Genomic DNA, 24,853 nt, shown 5'->3' with positions numbered 1-24,853 from the left:
TATGCCCGAAATTTTTGTGTAAATCAAGACTTGAGCGCCGGCCGGGCTCATTCCAGTTTAGTTATTCAAAACGCACACTTCTTCGAAATCTGCTTTGAGATCCCTCCTTAGAAGAGACTATTGATTTAATTGCCAATATAATTAAGACTGTCAATTGTGAAGTATATTCAAAATGAAGTTTGATATTTCAGACAAATTTTACTCTTTACTCGATAAGTTTCCAATAATGAAAAGATTGGCAAACGCACCATATAGGTCAATGACCAGCCTGCATGCATGTAATCTTTGTGGGCTAATGATCATTCATGTTCACCAGTTTTTCCAACTTTACTACGCACATTCAAGGTTGAATTTAGGGACTCGGAGTTCTCATGGTCACCGCATATTCATAAAGCATCACTGCGTATTATTGCTTTTAACGATGGTCAGAACACTGTGTAAAACTCGTCACATGAACAACGCAATATGTGCGTAAATAAGACCTGGCGTGAAGCCAAAGCCATGACCATCATCCCTCCTGACAACAACACCGAGAAAGCATAGATAACTATTAGATAACTATAGATAACTATAACTATAACAATAACTATATCTATAACTATAGCATAGATAACTATTGAAGTGATGTCATAAATGCGTTGAAGCCTTTCTTGTGTATCTGAAGATGTCATAACCACGAATAATTTACGTAATCGCAATGACAAGCTTATCATATTGGGGGTTTTGTTTCGGTTGGCTGGAGGACACGATGGATGCTTTATTTATACTATATTTAGAACATTTTACAGATCTCAAATAATTTGCTATTTTTCTCATTATAAATCTCATTTAATAATGTCACTATGCATTATTTAGCTATTTGATTTGACTTATTATGCTTTTGTTAAGTCTTAGGAAGTTACTTGTCACTAATTAATATTTTATTTTACAGAAATAGGAATATATCTAACCACATTTTAGTGCGTGAATGTGAAACTAATCAAGCCGGATAGCTAGGGATGAATTGATATTAAATACCAAAGAAGAATTGTACACGACGAAATGCTTCGTCCGATGTCGCGGTTTTTACCGGCCTGCCTCATGGTGATCATCCTGAGCCTGACGGGGCTCTGCCTCAGCACCTATTTCAGCAGCAACTATAATGGACATGGTCACGTCACTGTACTCAAGACCGCGCTCTGCAAAGGGGTGAGTTATCATAATAATAATAAATATAATTAATACCATAATATATAATAGCGATGACAGCGTTGATTAGGCCGTTACACCTGTCGGCAGTTTTAAATAACGTAGAATTTTCAGTTTTTTGCGGGTCTCGAACACGCAACTCACTGATACAATTTTGCTGTGCTTACCCGCCCGGCCACCTTGCTGATTCTGACCAGCTGAGCCTATACTTTCAAAAAAAGTTAAGAGATCGTAAGTTCATCAGCCAATAATTGACGGCCTTTCGAACAAAATCCACCAATCATGAACAAGAAAATAGAGCGTAGGTACTTACGTTCACTTAGCCAGTTTTGAAAGTATGGTCCCAGAACTGTCGCAGGTACCTTGGATCGAACCCCCAGGTCACTGCCACAATTTTGGTATTCTGAACTCTAACTGCTGGGCCACCCTGTCCAGTTATGTCGCTCTGCATAGGAGTGAGGTATGGGGCGCTCTGCACAGGAGTGAGATATAGGGCGCTCTGCACAGGAGTGAGATATGGGGCGCTCTGCACAGGAGTGAGATATAGGGCGCTCTGCACAGGAGTGAGATATGGGGCGCTCTGCACAGGAGTGAGATATAGGGCGCTCTGCACAGGAGTGAGGTATGGGGCGCTCTGCACAGGAGTGAGATATAGGGCGCTCGGCATAATTGAAGATGATTATTTTGGCATAGCTTTTTTGTTTATTGTTTCTGGCAGCCTTGCTGCCTACAGTCCTAATGTTTTTACGTCAAACTGAATGAAGGTTGCTCAAATATAATACAGAAATGTATATTTCTACAATTGAAATGTTTTTATCGTCTTCTAAAATGAAAATACTGAATAAAATTATATGCGAAGCTGGACCCGAGGAAACATCAGACATGCATACTGCAATTATAATGCATCTGTATGATGGTAAACTGCTATCTGAACAATATAGAGTAGGTATACATGAAGCAGCGATCAATATCATCGATTATACATGAAGCAGTGATCAATATCCTCGATTATACGTGATCAATATCTTCGATAATACCTGAAGCAGTGATCAATATCCTCGATTATACATGAAGCAGTGATCAATATCCTCGATTATACATGAAGCAGTGATCAATATCCTCGATTATACATGAAGCAGTGATCAATATCCTCGATTATACATGAAGCAGTGATCAATATCCTCGATTACACACGAAGCAGTGCCGGTTTGAGGTTGCGCAAAGGTTCAGTATGAATAATTGCTTTCGTTGACATTTGGCGAGAAAATGAGGTCTTGGTCGTCTGGAATAAGGTTTTATTTGTTGTTTCGTGATGCATCAAGCAATACATGTGATTAAAATAAGTGTAACTAATCAATTGTGTTATGAAGCCCGGAAAACGAATTAGACAGCTATATGCATTCCATATCCATCGCGATTTTCTGTCGTTTGATCAAACTCGTTATTGATGAGGGAACAATAAATTAAGAGTTATATACAAGGGTATGACAAGGGTAATAAAATGTTACAAGGTTAAAGGTATAAAAATATGACAAAGGTTTAAACATATCGCATAGGTATGAAAATGCGACAAGGGTATTAAAATACGACAAGGATATGAAAATACGACAAGGGTATAAAAATACTAGAAAGGTATGAAATTGCTGCAAGGGTATGAAAATATGACAAGGGTATAAAATACGACAAAGGTGTGAGCATACGACAAGGGTATAAAAATACAGCTTGGGTATAAAATACAACGAGGATATACAACACAAGGGTATAAAAATACCACAAAAATATAGAAATAAGACAAGGTTATAATAATAGACAAGGGTATAAAAATACCACGTAAGGGTATGAAAATACGATATGGTTATAAAAATACGATAAGAATATGATAAGAAGCTGTGATGAAAATCAGGATCGTGGTCATGCAGCCCTACAACGCTCTATCGAACTGCGCCATTTCGCACTATTTAATGGGCTCAACAATTTTTAAAATATGTCGCTATGTGCTGAGAAATTCGGTAGGCATTCGAGATGGAAGTTTATTTGATTAGAAGTTAGTCCTCATCTGTTTGTTGATTTAATTTATACTTGATAAGGGTATATAACAGATATGGCGCGATGCTTCATGATTGTTTATTGTAGCTCCTGGATATATATTGAAATTAACACGTTCCTATAGGCAATAAGAATCACCTTATAATTCGCAGAAAGAAACGATCGAACATAATTATTCATCAGAGCTAGGACATCTAATGAATTTGTCCAACACGAGGTGAAAGGTTCTGGGGCACTGAGGTGAATCAATAACGAGTTCAATGGGAGGTAAATAGATGAGAAAAAGCATAACTATATGCGATATTTTTTCCATCTTAAATCTTTAGAAGTGTGAGATTAAATTTATCGATCACAATTTGATTTACCATTTTTAATAAAATTGTAGCTCACTCTTAATTAAAAAAACAGAGTTTTCCGCTTATCAATCGATATTGTGATAAACCATATAAATTCTCTCCACATATTAAGGAACCATTCGATTCCTTTCTCTTGACATGAAACTTCTCAACTTCTAGATCAGAGAGAAGGGGAGATGTTACCCTAGACATGTAATACTTCATAGTTGCCAAGCATAGGAACTAAGATAAGCAAACACTCGCTATCTATAAACACTCACATAGTTACATATATATTATGTCTAAGGATGGATGTAATAACTAATAGGATTACCCCTGCTCTCAGGATGTGTGTCAACGTGCTCCGTGTAACACTTAGTGATATAAATAACTGACCTCTATAGCGTCCTGCGAGTGAATTTATAGACTAGGTCATTGAGCGAATTTAAATAATCTAACCATTAATGCATTTTATAATCAATCGCGTGTGCTTTCGTCTCATCAGCGAGCATTAATGACTGCTTGGTGGTGCAGTTCAGAGCAGTTGATGGTGCAGTTCAGAGCAGTTGGTGGTGCAGTTCAGAGCAGTTGGTGATGCAGTTCAGAGCAGTTGGTGGTGCAGTTCAGAGCAGTTGGTGGTGCAGTTCAGAGCAGTTAAATGCATGGCTGTGATGCAATAGATGCAATTGAACCCATTAAGGTTAGCTCCTGATAAGTATATCGATCGTAGCCTGCATATAGTTGGACCTAGTGCCCTCTGGTGACGGCCTTTGATCTACTTACTTGACTTGAGTTCTCGATTTATTAACCTTACACGAAACCTATACCTACGTTTACATAAATTTAACATTATTTAATATTAAAATTAACACTGTAAGATATTACATATATATAGTAGTTAATGATAGGAATTAATTTTTTTTTAATATTCATGTGTTGATATCACAAATAATTCCGACGAATTCTCCACATATATATAGTTTTATCCACAACATGCTCCATAGATTTAATTTCTTTTTCTTAACACTAACATCATCAGCTTCAGCGACGCCGATTCGTGGCCACGTACGTGTGATATTTACTCGTAAGTATATAGGAGAGGCCCCAGCGTGAATAATAATGAATGTTTTTCGTATACATGACAATTTTTCAGGTTCAGGTTGTCCTGAAATCGGATATCACAGTATGAACTCTTGCTGATGTTTGAATGACGTTCCTATAGTTCAAATTCGCAGTTTAAAAATAAACTTAGTTTGCAAATCTCAAGTTAAATTTGTAACCAAGTTGCTTCGTCAATCATTGATTGAACTACTACGATTCAGACGATGTCTAACCAAATAAATTCGGCGAAAATGTTAGAATTCGGAGAAAAATTATTCAATTTGAACTTGAATAACCTTGCATTGGAAAACCTGCTACATGCATAAAAATTAGTTATTAAAAAAATCTGTGTTTTGTACTAGAGACTTTACCATATTTTTTAATACCATATATATACGTAGCCCCGTGTACGAAGCCCAGTTTTTAAAAAGGTACAATGAGAATGAAATGTCTTTTCTACGACTTTTTCACACAGAAAAAAATAAAAATGTTCTAAAATGAAAATATGTCGTTATATTCTTCCAATTATTCAATGATAGTGCGTTAGAAAGCGATCCAAACGGTATAAAATTCTCATTGGTCTTTCAGTCCCAAGACTTGCAAGAACCTGGCCATATAGTTGATTATATTAATTTTGGTGTATAAATTGAGCAATAAATCATTCTTCTCTCGGTTTTCAACGTTCACCGGTTTCTCACCTAAATACTGTCTAGTAAAATGTAGATATTAATGGCCTTCATGTATCCTCCCACACGGCATCCCCCCTTCATGCATCCTCCCGTTGATGAGAAATTCTTGGAATTTTTGAAATCGCCGAACTTTCCTTCGCCGCAGATTCTGGCACGACTGCCGACAAACATTGAAGGAAAGAGAGGAATAAATGCAAAGAAAAGTTGAGCGAGAACGAATGTAATCATATGAAGAGCAGTACTCCAAAATGAATGCGAATTTGCCGTCGCATGAACTGTCAAAAATTATTTAGTCAGCTTCGTTTTGTAAGAAACCTAATTTTTAAGAGAATATTTAGGTCGGGTTAGGTACTATTTTAAGTAAAAAATCAGGTTCAGTCATTATGATGCAAAAACAAATAACCGAATATAATCTAACGTAAATTAATCCAACCAAACCCAACTATCTCGACCAAACACAAATATCTCAACCTAACCAACTATCTCAACCTAACCCAACTATCTCAACCTAACTCAACTATCTCAACATGACCTAACTATCTTAACCTAACCTAACTATCTTAACCTAACCAAACTATCTCAACCTAACACAAATATCTCAACCTAACCTAACTATCTCAACCTAACCTAACTATCTCAACCTAACCTAACTATCTCAGCCTAACCCAACTATCTCAACCTAACCCAACTATCTCAACCTAACCCAACTATCTCAACGTAACCCAACTATCTCAACCTAATCCAAATATCTTAACCTAACCCAACTATCTCTACCTAAACTATCTCAACCTAACTCAATTATCTCAACCTAAAAAAGAGAGGAATAACGAATAAATGCAAAGAAAAAATGAGCGAGGACGAATGAAATCATATGATGAGCAGCATTCCAACATGGATGCGAATATGCCGTCGCATGAATTGTCAAAAATTATTTAGCCAGCTTCGTTTTGAAAGAAGCCCAATTTCTAAGAGAATATTTAGGTCAGGTTAGGTACTATGTTAAGTAAAAGTTCAGGTTCAGTCATTATGATGCAAAAACAAATAACCGAATATAATCTAACGTAAATTAATCCAACCAAACCCAACTATCTCGACCTAACCCAACTATCTCAACCGAACCCAACTATCTCAACCGAACCCAACAATTTCAACCTAACCCAACTATCTCAACCTAACCTAACTATCTCAACCTAACCCAACTATCTCAACCTAACCCAAATATCTCAACCTAACCCAAATATCTCAACCTAACCCAACTATCTCAACCTAATCCAAATATCTTAACCTAACCCAACTATCTCTACCTAAACTATCTCAACCTAACTCAATTATCTCAACCTAAACTAACTATCACAACCTAACCCAACTTTCTCAAACTAACCTATCCTAACTGAGCCTATCGTTACACAACACATATTCTCAACAATTTAGTTTTGATAAATACAGAGGAGAGCAAAAAAACTCGGCGATATGCTTCGTAGCACACCAATACTGAGATTTGTTTCAAATTTAATTTGTATCTGTTTTAAATCGATGATAGTTATAAGTTGTTATTGAAAAACAACGAGAGTCTTTTTACTTTACTAAGAAACGTGGCCAACTAAAAAATGTAGTTCATATTCGCTACAGCACATATCAGTAATGAGTAGTGTTTTTTTATTGACCCAAATAGGGTTAGACCATGATTGAATGTGTATTAATTCAACCATGGGATTTGAATGAGTTATGGGCTTGGGACTGGCGAAAATGATCGCACTAAGTTGGGTTTAATATTGATTTTTTGAATACTGCAGTAATGGAATAAAAATTAATGTATGGTATAATTGTGCAGTATTATATAATAATAATAAACTATATTTTTACTTGAAAATTTAAAATATGTTCCTTGTTTTATTACAGGTCTTCCACTACGGCTTCATGAGCTTGCCCATGGCATGCTATGAACTAATTGACCGACCAACGAGTGGAGGCAGTGAGGGGATTTTTGTAAACGGGATCCTCATTTCCAAGGTACGAGTTGAAATGCATGTTTTTCATTTCGTAAGGCTCACAGCATCTTTGTGATTTAATTAACAAAGGATTTTTTGGGGTATCATTATTCAACCGTTAAGATTTACCCCATATTGTGTTTATTTTTAACCTGGGAAGAACCGTAACAGCTGATCGTAGAGTGTAAGGGCTCTGGCTCTGTCAGCGTTAGGCCGTTAGTCTTCTACGAAAAAAAAGGATTAAAGTATCCAGTTCCAAGAAAAATAGCTGATTAAATATTAAAGATAAATGTGTTAATACTCATGCATTTGACGATTAAAAAAAAAAAACATTTTTTGAGTAGATTTTTGTCATCTGGTACGTAGTATACGCCGCGGTACGCGTACGGCGTTCCTGGGCCGTAGTCGTAGACTCGTAGTGCAAGTGCCGTACCAGAGAGAATAGAAGTGTCGGCGTTGAAGAAATAGGCCCATGGCCTGTTGCCGATTCTTGAACTTTTCGTGACTTGATTCACAAGAGATCCGGCCTTTGGAACCATATGTAAAGAAGGGTCACAAAATAGTTAACCCTGTTTGGGAAATAAGCTCTATCTAATGACAAAAATTTTTTTGGCCAGGTTTGTGGATGTAGGCAGGTTACCTCGAGTAATATGCAACTTTTTAGACACACTAGGCATTCCTACCTGCTACCATCATTCATAGCATTCCTACCTGCTTGACATGTATTCTAAAATGGGGTAAAAAAGGACCGGACATGGGGTAAGACAGGACCATTAAATGATCCTGTTTACCACACAAGTGGTCCTATCTTACCCACAAACAGTCCTGTCTTACCCCACAAATGGTCCTCTATTAGCCTACAGATTATCAAAAAATAGTTTTTAAATGAATATATTATTGTGTAGTACATGGAGTATTTTGGTCAAATTTGTTCTCTTTTGCTCAAACTTCATTATAACTTGTTAGCTTTTTTAATTAGAAAAATTTAATGCACTATTTTAAATTGCATCAAAGGGATATAGAAAATAGGGATGTCTCTTCCCATTAGTGAGCTGCAGAACTATGTGCAGGAATGGGGGGGGGGGAAAATCATTGTGTTAAATATGAAAAATAATTATGATCACAACTCTGTGAGAGGGCATGAGCTATGTTTGAAGAAGTGCACCACAAATGCAGTTAGCAAGAAAACACATGTGGTTTGATACTTAAGTTATTATCCATTGGTTTTATTATCAATTTGATAAATTTTTCAGGCAATGACACTAATGGAATACCGTATACATGAAGAAACTAGCAGTGCTCTACAATGAACCAAAGCCAACCCCCTATTACTATGCTTAACAAAGTTTTCTTGTAACAAAAACTTCAATGTGACTGATATTAGAGTTGACTTCCCACAACACAAAACAGTAACAAGTGGTTGATTAATCAAATAATGTGTTTCTATATGGATAATATTGAATATCAGATTTGTACTTTTATTAAAAACCTTGTAACATAAGAATTACCTGTTGGTCCTTTCTTACCCCAGCCTGGTCCCATCTTACCCCAATGGGGTAAGATGGGACCAGCTCACTTTTTTCAATATGTACAGAAAACTATGTTAGTTGCAAAACGTTTGAGTTGTAGCTTAGAAGCCCATTGCATAACTACACCTTGTGATAGGTTTAGGGTTTTTTAGTTATTCATGGTATAGATGCTACAGGCTTGTTAGTGATTTCGGTCCTGTCTTACCCCATCTGACTATAATTAAAAAAAACACCCTATTTTTGGATGCACTTAATCTAAAGTAATACCTCTCAATTAAATGGTATTATCTGATCTTCATAAATTAAGAAAAGTTTATTTTTCATACTGTCACATAGTGACAAACCAGAGATTTTTTAAAATTAGTTCATTTTTACCTTCCTCATTTACCCAAGATTTAAACTAATTTTTTATGTATGATAATGCTGGTATCCAGGATACTTTACTCAAGTTCACTGGTTTACTTATAGGTCTCATAAATGAACTTGAGCTCATACATTCTCAGTCATTCTGGAGTTTAGAATTTTCATCATAATGTTGGAGTTTTTCATGTCATGGCTTGTACAGTTGTACTGCCTCGTAGTTATACAAGTTATTAGTTATGCCTCTGTTTGAATTTGTGTGCATTTTTCTTTTCAGGAGTATAGTCAACCTGAATACCTCACTGATAATGCAACTTTGAATCCTAATGATGAAAAGAGTTTGAAAGCAATTTACCACAATAAGTCAATGACAAGTAGAGGGATTGTTAGAGCCATGGCTGAGACAACATTGGAACTGCCTGATTCAGGGTCTTCTGAGGCTGATCAAGATTCAAGTGTTGACTTTTCCAACCTCTACATTGCTGTAATACAGTGTTTTGCCATTATTCTTTGTGGGTAAGTTGCTGTGTTTTGTATTGCTGTGTTTTGTAAAAAGGGAGTTATTCTATGAGAATAATAATTACTGTTTGAATTATTCAAGAAGTTTGACTTGTTGTATTTTAAGTACCCAATTGCCATCATCTCAAGATTTTTCTTTTGTTTGTATTGGATCATATATTAATGTAAATAGCAATTTACAATGAGTATGTTCATAGCATTCATTTTATTGTCATTGAATGTTTAATAGTATAGTTAATCTGATTAACTTAATCATCTTATGAATTAGTAATTTTCATCAACTCCATCCCTCAATTTTGCAGGTATGTTGCTGGTCGAAGCAACATCATATCCCAGACAGAAGCCAAGGGTCTTAATACATTTGTAAGCTACTTCTCTCTCCCTGCCCTGATATTCCTGTCCCTTGCTAAACTGGATTTCAGGTGAGATAATTTGCTCAGTTAGTTACCAAATAGTTGCATTGTAAGCTCTCAGAAATCTGTAATAGCTGATATTTACAGCTTGCTTTAATCTAGACTGCAGCAGTATATATGTAGAATTTTTTTATTTTTCAATCATTGTTATATTTCAATTATTATCTTGGTTTAAAGTTTAATCAGACTATTCAACTGCTCTCCAAAAAGGATTAAAAAACTTACGCTAAAAAAATGACTACATCTCTTTATGAATAATTTGGAAAAAGTTAATAATGTGCAAAGAATTTCTTAATTAACTATTCATTGAGTACCTATAAAAGCCTATATACAGCACCTATATATGCATATAACATCAATATAGATCTGCAATTGAGACTCTGCAATTGTTGATTGTTCCTAGGGTAACCAATAATTCTGGAAATAAATTGATTGAAGTTTTTGTGCTGCATCTGTATTTTACCTTCACATTAAAACTTGATTCATTTTACTTGCACTTATTCTATTGAGCTTTTGAGAGGTCAAAATCAGAACAGATGAGTTCTTGTAATAATTGAATAATGTATACATCAAAAGAAATTCATGTAGACATTGTTCTAAAAAATATTTGATGATCTTATTTAGCTTTTTACCTTGAAGTACAGGTTCACAGATTGTATCATCCTCATCATTAGTACAACATTTATTCACACAATTGCAAATATATGAAAATATTATATCAATCAGCTTGAATATGCTTGGTTTACAAAGTGTTATTGTACTATGTTCTCTTGCCTATTAAAATAAATTTCACCTGAATGATTTCTACCCCAGCTCCGTCAACTGGTTGTTCCTCTGTTCCATCTGCCTGGCAAAGAGCGTAGTGTTTGTGCTGGTGGCCATCATCACTTTACTTGTCCATCGACCTACTGACTTCAGCAAGGCTGGACTTTATGCCATCTTCTGCACCCAGAGCAATGACTTTGCTCTGGGCTACCCTATAGGTAATGAGCTACTATTTTTATATAGATCAGTTACTAATATATAACTGAAAATTCACTTTGCAGAAATTATTTAGATCTTCTAGACATCCCTCATTTGTATTTTGCTTCTAAGAATTCTTTCGATATGCAAAGCAAATTTTCACTTCTTTAGCATAGATACCGGGTACATATCTACCTATATTATTTTGAATAATAATATTATATTTTTGTTCAACAATTTACATTAATAAATGCTACCAGATGTATCCTTCTTTTGCTCAAATATTGAAAACAACTTCCACTATGCAAACTAATTTCTAAAGCACCAACTATTGAAACATTAAGGACTGTGCTATCAGTTGTTCACTACAAGGCCTTGTTTGCAGTGAAGGCTCTGTATGGAGTCACTCATCCAGACTACCCATCATACCTGTACCTGCTGGCACCCATCTCCCTGGTCTTCCTCAACCCAGTGGGCTTTGTGCTCATGGAGGTGAGTTCATTTAGTATGCTACTAGTATCATGAAAATATTTGATTTTGTTTCATTTTTTGGTTCCTATAGCAGAATGTTCATAATTTGAAAATGATTTATTTCCATCGAAAGGGCTAATTGCTGTTAAAACAGTAGTAATAATTTAAAAAATCAAAATCAGCTGAACTAAAATGATAAATCAATCTAACCAAATTACTAGCAACGAGATAGAAGTAAAGAATAAAAACCACTGCCTTTTAATTTCATTTGTCTGTGTCTAGTTGTATGATTTTTTAAATTTGTTATCATTTTACCTATGATAAAATTACAATATATTCTTGCAGAACTCATAGAAACTGCAAGTTCCCTTTTGATTTATTCAATCTAAAAATCTATCTACAGCCGCCCCATTTCAATTAACCTGTTTTTTTTTTTGTTACCAGGCTGGCAAGAATATTAAAGCAGCCCAAAGGAACAAACGATCTTCCACAGCAAACCGTCCAGCAAACTCTTTAGACAGCGACAACATAAGTTGTTCTTCAGATGCCACCTCCAGCACCACCACCACCACCACCAGTTCAGAACAGCCCCTTGAGATAAGCAACGTCATCAGGGAGACTAGAAATATGAGATCTTCGTTCAAGAAATTTCAGTTCCTGAGGAAAACAATTCAAGGCATCCTCCTTAACCCAGTGGTTACAATGTCTATACTGGGCATTGTTTGCAACGTCTTGTTCAAGCATCATCTTCCGCAGCTCCTGGAGGGCACGCTGTCGGTCAGATAATTTTTGTTTTGTTTTCGTACTAGTAAATGCTTTCGAATTAGTTTGACGTTACATTTTAAGTGACACATTACTACCACCTAATTTGTGAAAGTCTCTAAGACCTACCGTATGTATAATATTGTCGTTTCTGTTTGAGTTGCTCATATTTATAATTTTTAATATAATTATAATTTACATCATTATTTACAATCTGGACTGGAAATATCAAAAATTACTTGAAACGTACAACAAAATTGTTATGGGTGAAATTTATTTACAACGACAGAATACCTGCCGTTATTTTAGTTAAATTTAGACTCGAACTATATGCCGATTAATTCAAAATTATCCATATGTTGAACTAAATAACAAGATAAGTTTCTTCTCCTTTGAATATGCTCAGTTGAAGATATTAACTTTTTAAATTTTAGTTGAAAGATACTGAAACATGTAGCCTAAGCTTGCCTAACAAACAAAAATAGCTTAATTAGTTAAGTGTAATGAGGGGGGCTGGTGTTTGCCAAGTCTTCTGTGCGCCTTGTTTGCCCTGGGGGTGCGGATATTATTTAATTATTTAATAATGCTCCTGATGCTTAATTAATGAAGTAGGGTTTTTGAGTGTGATGTTTGGGCAGGTGTTGGGCCAAGCATTCAGTGCAAGCACCTTGTTTGCCCTGGGGGTGCGCATGTTATTTTGTTATTAAATAATACCTCTGAAGCTTAATAAATGATATAAGTATTTTAACTGTGATATTTGTGCAGGTGTTGGGCCAAGCATTCAGTGCAAGCGCCTTGTTTGCCCTGGGGGTGCGCATGGTGGGGCAGGTGGCCGCTCTCAGAGGCTCCTCGCTGGTCGTCCCTGGCATCCTCATCGCTGTCAAGACGTCAGTCAAGTCTAGAAATAATTTAACCCTCCTAAAAATACATTAAAATAATGAATTGGCAAATAAATTAACATATTGGATACGCGAATAACTGCTATTTCAAAGTTAAAAAATTTGAAGAAATGAATTTAGAAAACTTGAGCAGTCAAATTGCTATGAATTAGGTGCAATAAATACGTAGATGTAAATTTATAAATTTGAAAATTAACCTACTGTTATTTCCAAATTGAATGACGAGAAGAAATAAATTAATTGAGAAAACGAGATGCAATAATAATCCTATGAAAAGGTAGAATAAATATGTACATGTGTGGAACAGGTTGATGCTGCCGTTAGTGTGTCGGGAGTTTGTGAGCTTATTGAAGCCTGGCGGGGACAACTTAAACGTCACTAAAGACTACGGCAACTACGGCTTCCTGTACGGCACCTTCCCTACGGCCCCCTCTGTCTTCGTCTTCGCCTCGCACTACAACATACAGCCTGACCTGGTCCGTATTTCTGCAGTGGTTTGAATAAAAATGTGTTGACAAACGAAAATGTATTCTTCTAACGTAATTTTATTTATTAAAACATTATAATTACTGTTAATATGAATATGTGCCATGTTAAGTCCATTTTACAGCAAACACGGACTTCAATTGTTGGTTAGTCAACGTATTTGGTCTCCAGCATATAACAATCAAATAGAACAAGCAGGTTGGAAAACCATTTGAATTTAGATGGAATTGGTGATCTTCGCTCTTTTGTCACCTCCCACAAATACTTGTCACTGTTTGTATCGAAAGGCCTAGGGATCTTGATCCTTCTGTCCAGAATGTTCACCAAAGTTATCAACGAAAAAGGAAACAGAGAATCGCGCTTGAAGTTTACCATAGTAATCTATTCCAATTTACCTAACTATTTTAGTTTTATGCTAATCATAGCAGTAACTCTATTCCATTTGTATTTATGGGCCGGTTGGATAACACTGGTCAACAAAGAAAATTGTTCTGATATCATTTCGTGCTATTTCGCTGCTAATTTCAAAACTGGCTTTGGTTTTTTGAAGCACGTCTAGTATTTGAATAGTATTTAAAATATTAGAATTCATTTGTAAAATATATTTGATAATTAGGTATATATGTTTATATAATTAGCATTGAATGGCAGAATGTTCTTGTAGCAACACGTGTCATTAATGACCAGATGTGAGAATCTTCAGAAGCAATACTCATAGGTGAATATTAATATAAGTGAATGTAATAATAATTGATATATAATTGCAGATGGCTAGCAGCATGGTGGCGGTCACGTTCTTGTCGGCACCTCTGATGCTGGTCTCCGCCAAGATGGTGGCGCTGGTGCACATCAATCCGCTCTACTATGTCAGTGAACTCGAGACCTTCCTGCTGCAAGTCAGCCTCGTCGGCCTCATCGCCTCCGTCAGTATCGCCATTTAAATATTTTTCTGTCTTGAGACATGCTAGTTTATTACTGTTATGACGACCACGTCTGTCAGTATCTCCATTTAAAATATTTTTATATATTTAGACATGCAAGTTCGTACTGTTATGACGATCACATCTGTCAGTATCTCAATTTAAAATATTTTTCTATTTTCAGACATGCAAGTTAATAAACGTTTTGACGATCGAGTCTGTCAGTGTCTCCATCTAGAAATATTATTATTATCTTAGACTTTAGAGTTTATTATTGTTTTGAGATTCAGTGAGAGCCTTATCGCGTTTATCATTACCTACATTGATATTACTGATATTTTTATATTATTAATATCTTGTACATACATCGTTTCCTACAGTTTGACGTTCAGTGCAAGCCTCATTGCGTCTGTCACAATTTCCATTGATCAATAGTGTTAATAACTTGTACAATGTACATACATGACCGTAGCTGTATTAAAGTACAAGTAATAAGACAAGTTGTATTCTGCAGTTGTGGGTTGTGGTCGTGTTTCTGCTGTGCCGCAAGTGGCGACAAGTTCCTCACTGCATCACCCTCTGCCTCGCTGCCTCTCAGTGCATCGCGTCTCTAGGTTGGTGTTTTTAGCGCATTTTCTCATTTATGAAAAAAATGCACTAGTGTGCTCGCCACGTCCGTCTGTCTGTCCGTCTGTCTGTCCGTCTGTCTGTCCGTCTGTCTGTCCGTCCGTGACTTCGCGTTTTCGTCGACGAAAAAATGCGCTCTCTGTCACTCACTGCAGTGAGTACTGAGTTACATTTTTGTTTACTCTTGTAGTGCAATATTCATTCTTTGTTTCATTGCCATTCATGAGTTAGTTTGTTTATAAGATATCTACTATGTTCACACAGTTAGGTTGTCCATTTTGAGAGATGGCATGCTGTATGGACGCAGTCATATTTATGGTCGATCATACTACAACTTCCCATTCATAAGCATTATTTTTACTTAAGCATTACATTTTACATTAATTGCGTTTGCCAGTCACTTTCAATTGACTTATCATGACTCCAGCTTGTTACGCGTTCTTTCAGCTTAGTTGTATTGCGTGGCCGATAATTTATGGAGTATTTATGGAAGATAACGATTCCATTATGGATCGGCCGAATCTGCTAAGTTTTTATTTCTTATTGTAGATCCGTCAATTCTGAAACACCCTGTACTTAGGCCGCTCCTTGTACTTAGACCGCTACTAGTACTTTAAACTACGACCCCAGAGATCCTGAACTGTACGTCTGAACAGGTGCACTGCTGTGGTCGGTGCTGGACTGCACGCAGACGTGGCAGTTGTACCTGCAGTTCTGCCTCGTCACCTTCGGCGTGTTCTCTTCCCGCTTCTTCACGGCGCTGTTGGCGGCGACGCTCTTCCTCCTGCGCTGGCGCTCCCTCAGCTTTGTGCTCTCCTTGCGCCCTGTGCTGCTCGTCATTGGATGGGGGTGAGGCAGGTTAAAAATATTTAATATTACTCGTAATCTATGTTGATCAGTGTTAAATGTTACTCTGTATTCAACATTCCTCGGTATTCATCTTGCTCGGTATATACGTAGTTTCACTCGATATTCAATTACTCAGCACTCTCTCTGAGCATGCGGCCTCAGCGTTAAATACACTTCTCGATGTAGTCTCTTATGAAATCTTATTTTTTCTATTGTTTTATTCCTACATTGTCATTGACGAGTATTTTTGGTCTTCTGATATGCTCAAGTTTGCTGGACTAGAAAGCAATGAGAGAAAAGTTTCAAGGTGGCGGCGGTAACCTTATTTTATTTCATTAAAAGTCAACTAACGTTAACTTTTTGACGTTAACTTCAACTAGAAAATTTTTTTTTTCAGTTGAAACCTTTTTAGTTATTTTTATTTGTGCTTCAATGCATATTACTGAAGTTTAATCGGTGTATTTCCCTGTACATTGATTTTTTTTAATATTTTATCATTATCAACAATTGTTAAGTGCCCGTGTTGTTGCAGCGTGCCTGGCGTGCTGGTGCTGGTGCTGGTGATGGTCGTGCAGCGCGAGATGGACCTCGCAGACAAGCAGGACCTGAACTTCCAGTACGGCACCACGCAGGCCGTCGTCGCGCTCCTGCTCCTCTGGTTCACTTTATTCAGTGAGATGCCGCCTAAAACTCTAGTATTCTAAATCTTTTGTCTAGAATATTACAGAAAATTTACGTATTCTAGAATTTTTGAACTTGCGATGGAACTGGTATTCAAAATATTTTTTTCTTCTAAGATTTAGCGAATTTGTGTGGAATTTTCTTTGCTTTTAAATTTCTAGCATCTACAGTTGCGTTATGTTCCCTTCATGCAGTGAGATGTTCCTCTTGTTCAGTACCAATATTGTAGCTCGCATAATCGCTTCTCGCCGTCATTTTGGTCCTTGAACGGCGATCTTTTATGTTTTCTTTTCATCATTGGCAATTTTTGACCTTAACTTGCAGTTAGCGTTATTGATCATCTAAAGTCATTTTTTTTTAGTTTTTAGCCATTTTTCGACTTAGCAACTTTTGTGTAAGTACGCATTGAAGAGGATTTTTATTGTTCATTAGAAAAATATCATTAAGTAGATGTTGACAAGAGTGTTATCGGCATTATCTTCATTTACGCATCAACATTTAGCCGACCTTCTCGTTTCGTCTTGGTATATTCTATGGTTAAATTGAACAAAAATGTATAAATGAACGTTTGAGATTACACCTTGAGTTCAGGAACACTTCATTTGTTAATCAGCTTCATGTGAAGTTATAGGTAACTAATAATTGTTTGCACGGCAGCCACGATCGTGTGCCTGATCCTGCAGCAGCGTCAGCAGAAGCGCTACGAGCCCTACTCGTCCCTGGCCGACGCCCAGTCCCCTGAAGACGTCGCCCCACTCAACCGTCAAGCTCGTGAGTTTCCTGCCATTGTGAAACTGGGATCAATAATTTAATATAATATAAAGATACAAACATTTGAGCAGTGGCAGGTGCTTGTAATGTTCTAGATCCCTACATGGTCATATTATCAATAATGCGGTATGATAGTAATATCAAAGAGGAAAATTTACAGCAACAAATTTTTTTAGAAATTATTTTCCGTATCATTTTACACTATTTTTTATAATAACAGTAAACTCGCAATATTATATCACATGAACAGCATCAAAATTGAATAGTTTTTTGTTTGACTGATAAGCACTAGAATATGTTGGTAAGTCTTGCTAATAATTATGGTCGTTTGCTTTCTTTTCTCGTAGCTGGCGACGACGAAGGTATTGGTCACACTGTATCTGATGGTTCTGACGTGGAGGTGACGTCTTCTGATTCAGATAGGTGAGAAAATTGATGATTTTATGCAAGAGTTTGTTCCTTAAGTTTTAATTTATGTCACAATTGTACTGTTACCTCTCACCGTTCATTTCCGTTTGACAGACAGACAGATGCAGATACGTATGGGCTAATGTGGATATAATGGGTCTACAAAAATTTGTATTTTATTCGAAAGAATAGAAAGTTTGAATACGTTTCATAGAGTGGGGGGCGATATTAGGAAATATTGCGAGTTTTTTTCTTTACGGGCAGCCTGTTCAGCCCGACGCATGAGCTACGCCCGGCATCTGGGGGGTCGAAGCATCATCGACTCTCTCCAAGAAGCCATTCTTTGTTAAAACCTCGCAGTTTTGCAACGGCTTCGAATAAGGATGAAGATATTCCAGCCACTAATTCATGGGAAGATACTAATCAATCCTGTAAAGTATTAATTGGCGAAGACCCTGAATCTGAGCTACATATACCGGATGGGCAAGTCCATAGTATGTCTGGTGCTGAGACAGAAACTATTCGTAGGCATCCAGTAGACGTTGTCACGTCAAACGCTGACAGTCATTCGTATTCTGAAAACATATCAGCGGGACCAACGAACATTCACGAGGCACCGTCAGGCGACTCATTGTACCGACAATACCAGCCTCACACGACACGCCTCACAATACCACAAGAGAGCTCAATCTTGCGCGACCGCGACGATGAGTTCCAAATGATGCGTCACGTTGTGCTGCTGTTGTTCCTGTGCGGTTCCATGATCGTAGGCTTCGGCTTGTGCCTGTGGACGCTCGTCAGCGATGACGTGTCTGGGGTGTACATTGAGATGGTTTTCCTGGACGCGGTTCTCAACTATGGACAAGGACTCATCACGGCTGCGATCTTTGGTTTGGACTCTACGCTGATCGTGTTACCTTTAATGAGATGGTACAGGCGAGTACGATATGGCACAAGCACCGTGCAGTTGCCGCCTCTCAGTGAAGTATCTGCGGAACACCTGCAGATCTGTGAGCAGTTCACGAGGTATCATATGGACCAGTGCTGCAGGGATATTGTCAGGAACCGACAGTGGAGGCTGCAGAAGCTCAAGAGCGTTTTTGCCGGACAGGAACTCGTTGATTGGCTACTCATGGTCGGACTCTCCAACGATCGCACTCATGCCGTCAGGTAAGTTGATTGACCTTGCGTGTCATATCTGAAGTTGAACAGAAAAAGAAAATTCATCTTAAAACGCAGATTTACAATTACCCTTTTACTCAATGAATTTTCATGACGCTCTGAAAGTGAATCCGGTCGTCTTATGACCTAAAGGTGACTTTTAATCATACAATATGACAAGCACTCATCATATGACGTTTAGATATCTTTTCACTGTAAGACACTCTTGACAGGTATGGGCGAGCGCTGTTGACAGGGCGCGTTATTCATCACATCAACGACGCGCACCATTTCCACGACCAGCCGCTCTTCTATTCGTTCTGCCACACCAGCCGGAATGCCGCGCACCATCTGGAATGATCGAATCTGCTCAACATTTCGGGAATTTCGGAATGGAAAATAGCAAAGTTTTCTGTGAATTCAAAACGTCGAGGTACCCGAGGAATCAAATTAGCAAGGTTATCCCTATATTCAAAACTTCGAGGGAGTAGGGAACTGATTAACAAGGTAGTGCGGGATTGATCCGATGTGTGTTCATCCTGAACTCTTATTTTAATTTAAATACCGATTTTAAGGAGAGATACGTGGATATTAATAAACACTCATTAAACGTGACGCACGGAGATCTAATCTAGCAGAGTACACAGGTTTTATCTGCCTCAGGTACCCTGGATAATTTCGGGGATATGTATAAGGTCTGGAATCAAGGTAGTAGACAATATCCCGGTTGTTGTTTTCTGTCTCGAGAAGAATCTTAATTAAAATTGGCGATACCCTTCATGCCTCGAACTGTTTCCATTGATGACCGGTCTATTGATTTTTGCCGTAAACTTGTAAAAAGCATGGGTAAGGTGAGGGCAATATTTTGGGCATATGTCTTCTCGTTTGTTATCAACAGTGTCTTCGTTTTGTTAAGCATTTATGTACCTAATTTATTGCGCTGTGAGTCGATTTAGAATTACGAACCAATATTGACGATGTTATTTCATCTGACAAAAACAAAAAAAATTAATTTACGCTTGCATTTGTGTTATAATCTTAAAATTCAAGGTTGAGGAACTTGATATTTTTTTATGAAGCAAACATTTTATCTTACGGTGCGAATTAATTATGAATATGCATAATGGGTATGGAATCGCTGCGCGACTCCAACTCTGACAACGAGAAATATTGTTAACCACCGTTCAGCCGTCATTTATCGAGTTTTTCATGTCTAAAACTTTGTACTAGGAGGAAATCTAATTTTTCACTGACGTAGAGCAAAGTTGGGCGATTGTGGTATTGTTAGAATCCATACGAGTCAAGTAGAGTATTTGTGAACATGCGAAACGGCCGCAAGTTAAATTGTATGTACTGCAATGCTAATTGATTAGTTACATACAAAATTGTCCACACTTGATATTTTCAGTCAAGTCACACAGTCACATGTTGGCGACGTTATTGATCCTCGAAGATTGGGAAATGAATGTCGACATTTCATTTTCATGGTTATATTTTGCTTACAATTTGTTAGTTCTTATAGCTTGCTAGGTGCACTTGCATAACTTGCGCCAGGATTAACACAATTTCAGGTAACTGCACAAAACTTGGTTCCAATTGCGTTTCTCTTGCCACCTTTGGACCGATATTTAATCTCACTCCTCGTCTGAGGTTCTCAAAACTATCGATGATACTTTATCACCGATAATAATTGATCGTACAAACATCATATGCGAATGGTATGTTAGAATTGCGCTGCAAATGAGACATTGTTAGGTGATATTGGAATAAAAGCTACGCTGAAACGTACCTTGGGAATTGTAAATTTGTGAGAGGGAAATATGGATCGTTTCTCATATTCGCAGACTTAATTCTTCTTCAAATGATGGTGAACTTGATTGATGATCTCATTAAAATTTAAATCCGCTGAAAATGAAAAAGAGTACAAAATAAATTGTGACAGGCATGATAGAAAAGCAGACTTCAATTAGTAACTTGTGTTCAAAAAAATTACCATGCGCATGAAATCGACGGGGCTGTGCAGATCTTATAATCTGCTGTTATTTTTACATAATAGAGCAGCAATATAATGAGCTTGGGAAGACAATTCAGGTATTGTCTTGCATACAAACTGTACAATTATCTATATTTATTCATAAATTAAATACTCTAAGCCATTCTTGCCTACGCTTTGATTTGTTGCACCGCTTTTCTCTGCCGTCATATGCAACACAATTAATGATGTCAATGCAAAGATATCATTTAAAAATACCATTTTATTTAATAATAATTCGCACTGATAGGACTTTTTTAAATTAATGTTTTCGTCTGTGCTAATTCATATCTTTGTTGATACTTATAAAACGCGATACAGATAACCATTTTTTCCAGATAATGCTACATTAGATACATATTAATAATAATAATAGATATCATAAGATATGTGCAGTCTTGAAGGTTTCGGGAGGTGTCGGCTTGTGTCTAAGCGTTAGGCGGCCTCGTGTTGGTATGCGCGAACTCAGTCGAGTATCAACGACGGAAATCTGCCAAGGACACTTCTTAGAATTATGTAATAATGTTCTCAAACGTTCATATTTATAAACAATGAAATAGATAGGAAATTCGAGCATAAAAATTAACAGATATTAACAAATATCAAGACATAATATTGATGGAAACGATGAGTTGGAGCTGTTCACAAATATCCTTTTGCTCGTAGAAATAATTACATTTAACGCACTCTTTGTTCGAGAATCGATAATTTGGTTTGTTTCATATTACCGATAGTGTTTATTTCATTTCGAATAATCGGTAACAGAAGCTCAACTCGTTGGAATTACTACTTAGAGGTCGAGATGAATAACGTTCATTTTTACTAACCTAGCACCATCACTACTAACTAGTCGGCTTGTCAGTTGCCTGCAAATAAGAGCGTCTTGCTAGGCCGTCGTGATTGTTAAATCTATTAACCACGTAGATGTGTTCCTTAGGATTCGATATCTAGATAAAATATGAATGTAATGAATGTCAAATGTTGTACACCATGAATATATTGTGGCGGAAATTCATCTCAAAGAATGCTTTTGGTTGAGTCTTGTTTTAGCACTTCGTGAATTTCATTTAGTCGGCGATCATTGTTAGTTTTACCAAAGCCGCTTAATTCGTCTGTATACAGGGTCCGCCATATTTATGGCAACGCATGTTTTTTGTTATTTCTCAATGAAAGAAACAGGTGCATTGTTTTTTATTAGATGAGTTAGTAGCCAAGAAGTACTTAAACAATTCTCAGACATATTTATTCAATATGACCACCCTTATTTTTAATGACGGCCTCCGATCTACGCGGGAAAGCTTCACAGGTGACACGCAGCATTTCTTGAGGGATCAAGTCCCATTCTCGTGTCAATTTAGACTTTAAACTATCCAAAGAATCATGAGGTGTTCTGCAGACCCTACTCTCTAAATAGCCCACACAGAAAAGTCGAGAGGATTCAAATCAGGGCTTCTCTAGGGCCATTCATTTTTGCTAATGAACGCTGGGATGTGACCCTGAATCCAGTTTTGGGTCTTGTTGGAGCCATGTGATGGGGTAGAGTCTTGTTGAAAACTCCATGGTGAGCCGTTGAAGTGTTTACGGGCCCAAGGTAACAACACAGCTTCTATAATGTCCGAAATGTATCGCAGACTGTTCAATTCAATTTCTCTCCTGAGAGGACAAAAACGAGTGGGGACCTCCCAGTGGCGGTTACCGCGGCCCAAACCATCACTGACATGGGATTTTGACGTCGTGTTGCTGTTCTGGTTGCCACAGATCCATTCCGACTCCAAACTCTGTCATTTTGACGGTTAACACTTTATTCAATGTCAAATTTTTTCTCGTCACTGAACACTAAGTCGGGCAGCGTGCCATCCTCAATGAGATCCAGAATGTGCTGGCATCTCTCGAGCCTCATTCGTTCATGACGGTCTGTTAGTTCATGCCTTGTTTTCATCTTATAAGGGGAGGTTTTGAGTTCATCTTTGAGGACTCTACGCATTGATGTCTGACTGACTCCTGCTTCTGCAGCCAATTTTGCAGCTGAGCGACGAGGGTTTCTCCTCAACTTCTCCCTCGTGTTTTTTAACCAATTGTTTAGTTCGGACACTTCGTTTCCTTCCTTAACCAGGTCGATTGCATGTTTCACCAGTTTCCTTGAATTTTTTTACCACCTTCTACAGTTTCACGACGAATTTGGAGCTTTTTTGCAATGACTGAATTACTCTCGCCCTTTTCATGAAGGGTTACAATTGCATTTCTATCTACTTCCATAAGTAATAGTAAATTTAGACACCTTAGACTTCTGCAATATAAAATAGATGAATTATTAGATGATAACCTTGAATTTTTTTACCACCTTCTACAGTTTCACGACGAATTTGGAGCTTTTTTGCAATGACTGAATTACTCTCGCCCTTTTCATGAAGGGTTACAATTGCATTTCTATCTACTTCCATAAGTAATAGTAAATTTAGACACCTTAGACTTCTGCAATATGAAATAGATGAATTATTAGATGATATTAAGCTTCATTATAAAAGAAAAGTCTCCTAGAAACCAATTTATTTTTATATAGCAAACATCCGTTGCCATAAATATGGCGGACCCTGTAGATACCGTTCTTGTATCCTAGCCACCTTTTATCCTATGTGCACACATCGTATACTCCTCAATTTGAATGTTGCAAAGCTAAACCTGTTCATTGCTTGAATCTCGCGCAAAACAGTTGTAATTTAGTAAACTTTAAATATTTACACCAAAGTTCAGGCTTAGTTGACGTTCTCGTACAGGGTTCATCAACGTGCAATTATGTTCAGCTTAGAAGTTTACACGCCAAAGTCTTTGTGTTTTTCATGGAATGATTTCCATTATGACTGAGTTTAGGCAATTTGTGAATTTATTCTATATATGTTAAATATATATTTGTTTAGTGGCATTCATGAATTATTGAATATGGTAAAGTTGATGTGAATTATGAATATTAAATAATATAGACATATTAGTTAGTTGAATGTCGTATTTGATGTTCACGGCTCTGGTCGCTGTTCATGTGCCACAAGGTTGCGGGAGCACCAATACATAATTGTAATTTTTGAACATTTTTGATTTTTCCGCTGTTTAGGAAAATGAATCTCTTAGCAGGATGAATTTTTTGAGAGAGGGAAAATTTGTGGAATATAAGTTCTTCTGCTTGTAAATTTAATCTTTGCTACAACAAAGATTAAATTTCACGATCATTTATTCACGCAAAGAATCTCTTCCATTCGATGAAGTCACGGCCTAAACATCACTAATCTAATCGCTCCACGCCTCAAACGAGGCTCTTCAATACTTGATGCGTGTTTTCTAATTGTAAAAAAATTATTTAAAGTTCACAGCATAATCATGCGAATATTTTTGAATTTGAGCTATAATCTCGATGCGCTATTTACGCGCTGCCTTGCGCTCACTATAAATTGCGCAGTCAATTGACCGTTCAACAAATTCGACTCGATGCAGCTATGGGCGATACATGTCAATAACTCTAGAGCGTAACTCCAGGTTATAAAAAACGAAGGACGAATTCAAATAGCTGGCCAAGATCTGTATAGTCAGTGAACGCAACAAGAAACTTGTTTTTCTCGCACGAAAAGGAGCCATCAGCGCAAACAGGGCAACGCTTCATTAGATT

At 37.2% G+C, this 24,853-nt stretch overlaps 1 protein-coding gene across 1 annotated transcript; it reads left to right on the top strand.

Annotated features, from left to right (window-relative positions):
• The first annotated feature begins 929 nt into the window (after positions 1-929).
• Positions 930-20,070, top strand: LOC108682625 (integral membrane protein GPR155). The gene is made up of 17 exons (XM_018171829.2): positions 930-1,188; positions 7,259-7,369; positions 9,514-9,752; positions 10,058-10,177; positions 10,982-11,151; positions 11,517-11,623; positions 12,047-12,379; positions 13,130-13,251; positions 13,571-13,739; positions 14,517-14,672; positions 15,184-15,283; positions 15,953-16,145; positions 16,678-16,817; positions 17,484-17,597; positions 17,945-18,020; positions 18,270-19,175; positions 19,400-20,070. The coding sequence occupies exons 1-17, from the start codon at positions 1,042-1,044 to the stop codon at positions 19,524-19,526; spliced, it is 3,330 nt and encodes a 1,109-aa protein (XP_018027318.1). The 5' UTR covers positions 930-1,041; the 3' UTR covers positions 19,527-20,070.
• The last annotated feature ends 4,783 nt before the right edge of the window (positions 20,071-24,853 follow it).

This window comes from Hyalella azteca, unplaced genomic scaffold (genome assembly GCF_000764305.2).
Source record: "Hyalella azteca isolate HAZT.00-mixed unplaced genomic scaffold, Hazt_2.0.2 contig3210, whole genome shotgun sequence".
Classification (NCBI taxonomy): Eukaryota; Metazoa; Arthropoda; class Malacostraca; order Amphipoda; family Hyalellidae; genus Hyalella; species Hyalella azteca.
This window is presented reverse-complemented; position numbering and strand designations above follow the sequence as displayed.